Source organism: Camellia sinensis, chromosome 1 (assembly GCF_055761805.1).
Source record: "Camellia sinensis isolate YWXY chromosome 1, ASM5576180v1, whole genome shotgun sequence".
NCBI lineage: Eukaryota > Viridiplantae > Streptophyta > Magnoliopsida > Ericales > Theaceae > Camellia > Camellia sinensis.
This window is the reverse complement of record NC_138961.1, coordinates 146,333,826-146,337,794: the sequence shown is the minus strand read 5'-3', so window position 1 is coordinate 146,337,794 and position 3,969 is coordinate 146,333,826. Positions and strand designations below refer to the sequence as shown.

At 40.6% G+C, this 3,969-nt stretch overlaps 1 protein-coding gene across 1 annotated transcript; it reads left to right on the top strand.

Annotated features, from left to right (window-relative positions):
- The first annotated feature begins 707 nt into the window (after nucleotides 1-707).
- LOC145820212 (uncharacterized) lies at nucleotides 708-3,057 on the top strand. Its single transcript, XM_082915225.1, has 4 exons — nucleotides 708-911; nucleotides 1,008-1,809; nucleotides 2,141-2,372; nucleotides 2,493-3,057. Exons 1-4 carry the CDS (start codon nucleotides 708-710, stop codon nucleotides 3,055-3,057), a joined length of 1,803 nt encoding a protein of 600 aa, XP_082771351.1.
- Nucleotides 3,058-3,969: the final 912 nt, after the last annotated feature.

The following is a 3,969-nucleotide window of genomic DNA, read 5'->3' as shown; positions in this document are numbered from 1 at the left end:
TGGTCCTTTTTGCTTTTTTTTTTCCATTTTTGTTTCACTGTGTGGACGAGAGTGCCCTTGGTTTAATGCGGTATTGTTTTGCTGGATCATTTCCTTTTTTGGAAACGTTGCTCATTCCGGTTTGGCTAATTTTGGTGATACATTCAAATACGTTTCACCAATTGTGAGGTAGGGTTTTCGAATTTGAATGTGTGTCTTCCTTGCCGACGGCTATGTGGCACACCCTCAGAGATTCGGAAAACTGCCGTGCATACGCTATTCTATACCTGGTATGCTCACTCTTCCTTGGGTTGTTTACCTTTGATATGGATTATAGGCATTTACATTTTGTTCTGTGTTTTTTTATGTTTCACGTATGTGGTGGTTTATATATGTTGGTCGTTCATGGTTATCCATTGTGGCTGATGTGTTGGGTGTGTGTGGAACTTCACTTTGTATGGGGAACAGAGGCACATGCGTTTTAGAGGAGTCGTTTGTAATGGTGTGTGGTGTTCTAATGGTGTTATTCTTTTCCTTTTTGTTAAACCAAGTTTAGAAGTGTCACGTTTTTCTTACGGAATGTGATCTGTGTGGATAACGTAGGGACATGTGTTTTGCTGTGGGTGGGGAATCATATTGTTAAGTGTGTGTGTTGCCCCGTTCCACAGTGTTTTTAATTTTTTTTTCCCTCTCCCCCTTATGAATCATACGTTCACATTCGCAGGAGGATGGACAATGGAATTATGCTAATATGTTGTTACAGCAATGTGAATGTTGCTATTAATCTGCAAGTTCTGTTTCGATTTGACAACGTGGTCGGTAGTGTGTGTGAAAAGTTTGATGGGCTCATACCTGCCGATGCATGTTTCTACTTCAAGATGCCCGGTTATAACAATTTCATATTGCAGAATGATGTTGATGTGGCGAACATGGTGTGCCTTGCACGGTCTTTTCAATTGAAATGAGTTGGTGTATTAATTGAAGTACGACGTGCACAAGACGATGACAATGCTAACACCCAATTATAGATAGCTCATTTTGAGCCGACCAAGGTGTTTGACGAGTCAGACTTGGATGACGAAAATGATTTATTGGCAAAATTCTGCCCTCATGTTGACAAGGTGTTTTTGTCTGCCGAATGGGTTAACGGAATTCAACGTATTGGTCAAAGTTTTGAAGGTGGGGCGGATGAATTCCGAAGTGTTCTTCACAAGTATGTTGTCGAATGTGGCTTCCGTTTTAAATATGTCAAAAACGATTCTGTGCGGATCACAGCTGTATGCATGATGAGGGAATCAAAGGGATGTATGTGGTCAGTACACGCACGCGTTTTGCATGCTAACGGATTTTTCTACCTTCGCAAGTGGAATAAGGAGCATATTTGTGGCATAGCTGTTCGGACCCCGAAAAACCCCAGGGCTAGTTCAGATTTAGTGTTCGATGTTATTTCTGATCGGGTACGTGACAAGCCACTCACGCATCCCACAGATGTTGTCTACGATCTGAAAAAAGATTATGGATTAGAGGTTAGCTACCGGGTTGCGTGGTTAGGTGTTGAAAAAGCTCGGGGTGAGATGTTTGGTGCACACTCCATTTCGTTCGACCAATTGCGATGGTACAGTTCCGTTGTCATTGAAAACAACCCTGGAAGTTACGTCAATATTGAGTGTGATGAACACAACAACTGTTTCATAAGGTATTTCATATCATTTAAAGCATGTATCGATGGGTTCAATCATTGCCGGCCATTGCTATTCTTAGATGGGACTTTTCTGAAGGGAAAATTCAAGGGGCACTTGCTAGCCGCTACTGCGAAGGATGGCAATCAAGGTACTGTTATAATGTTGACACAAATCATTTTCGTTGTACAATAATAATTTCATTATTTACTACCGAAACGATGTTGCAGTGTACATTGACTCACTCACATGACAATTGGTCTCACCAACACACCACCAACATATTTGCAAAACTAACTCACAACAACCCTTTCCAGGTCTCTTCCCTGTAGCCATCGCAATTATTGATTCGGAAAACACCGCAAACTAGGCATGGTTCTTGTGGCATCTCGTAAATGTTGTCAACAGTCACAGGACCCTTACGTTCATATCTAACCGACATGCGGGCTTATTGGAATCAATACCCATCATATTCCCCACAGGCTATCACGCATTTTGCCTACAACATTTGCAACGTAACTTGCAACATAAGTTGCGATATGTCAACACTTCATATAGAGCTGGGATGTTGACAAAATTTCGAGCTTGTGCTTACGCACCCACTGTGGCTTCATTCACCCAATGCGTTGAGGAATTCACCAGATGTGGACGGAAGGTTGTTCCCGCGTTCTTAAAAGACTTACCCCTTCAATTTAGGGCTAGTGCTTACTTCCGGTATGTATTTCAATCTTTCTTTTTCCTTTTCTGTTTATATTGCACGTCACACTTTTTGCTCATCACATTTTCATGCCATTTGCCTACATCCTCACTAATATTGTACTTTTCCAATGCCAGTGGTTCACGGTACGGTGAGATGAGTTCCAATGCCGTTGAATCGTTCAACTCGTGGATACGGGAAGCATGCCACCTACCTATAACTCATTTGGTTGACAGTATTCAAGTTAAGATTATGCGTCAGATGGCGAAATACAAAATAAAAGCACAAGCGTGGCCCGGTGTTATTTGCCCAAAAATGGAAGCTCATTTGGTCAAATCGTACAACAAAGGCAGATCATGGCTTGTAAGCCAATCCACGGACACAGTGTTTGAGGTCCACTCTTTCCCATCCGTCATGGTTGACATTGACAAACGTACATGTTCTTGTTTCAAGTGGCAAATCAATGGATTTCCATGCTCTCACGCAGTTGTTGCTATCCGAAACAACGAATTCGACCTCTACGATTTAGTTGTTGAATTTTACCACGTCACTGCTTACCGAAACTCATACGAACAAAACATACAACCCAATCCAACTGTTGAGAAACCACCATTCAATCCATCTGATTTTGTCATACAACCACCGTCGGTCAAACGACCACCAGGCCAACCCAAAAAAAAAAAGAATTCTTTCCCAAGGTGAAGAAGTGCAACAAATTCGATGCGGCCGTTGTCAACGCATGGGTAACCACAACCGCACAACATGCAAAGAACCAATTTAGCTTCACGCGCAGAGTCATAAATATCCAATTTTTTCATACTTTGTTCTACTACAATTGCTATATATCTAAATAATTGGGTATGCCACACCCATAACTTAGTCTTCTATGACAGACAAGTTTACAGAAAACAATTTACAGCTTCCAGTTTATAAGTACCGGGTGAACAATTTATACCCCGTTACCATGAATAACTTTTCAACTTATGATATTTTCTTTGTTTCAAAAATATTGTCATTTTTTGTCAAACTTATTATGTGGATGCTGTTCAAATGTTCAAATAGTTTACATGTCATACGTAAGCATTCCTGCGGCACGAATTCAACCACCCCGTATGTTGTCAACATGACATAGGGTTTCGTCACATCATACGCCCACCAACAGCACACGAAGCCACTTTTGAAATACATTCATCTCCCACACCAAACCAACACATTACACATACCCATTATCACACAGTCACCTGCCACTATGTTCTCATAAACAGCATACATAACATGCACCACTACACAAAAAAAAATGCTGAAAAATTACCATTCAAAAACAAAACATTTTCACGTCTCAAATCAAACCATACGTTTCCAACAAAAAATAATTACTTCATCACCATTTTAATTACATTTCAAAAACCCACACTCCAACATGTACCATACTGGTCCCAGTCAAAAAAACCATTGAACCAAAAAACAGTGGATCAGGGAAGTGTATTCGTAGCCAACTAATTAATCATCATGATTCTGTTTCAAGGATGTCACAAAAAATTAATAAACCTACATCCTAATTATACTGCTTCTAGTCTTTCAAACCACGTCCTGGATCGTTCAAAAATGCCTCAA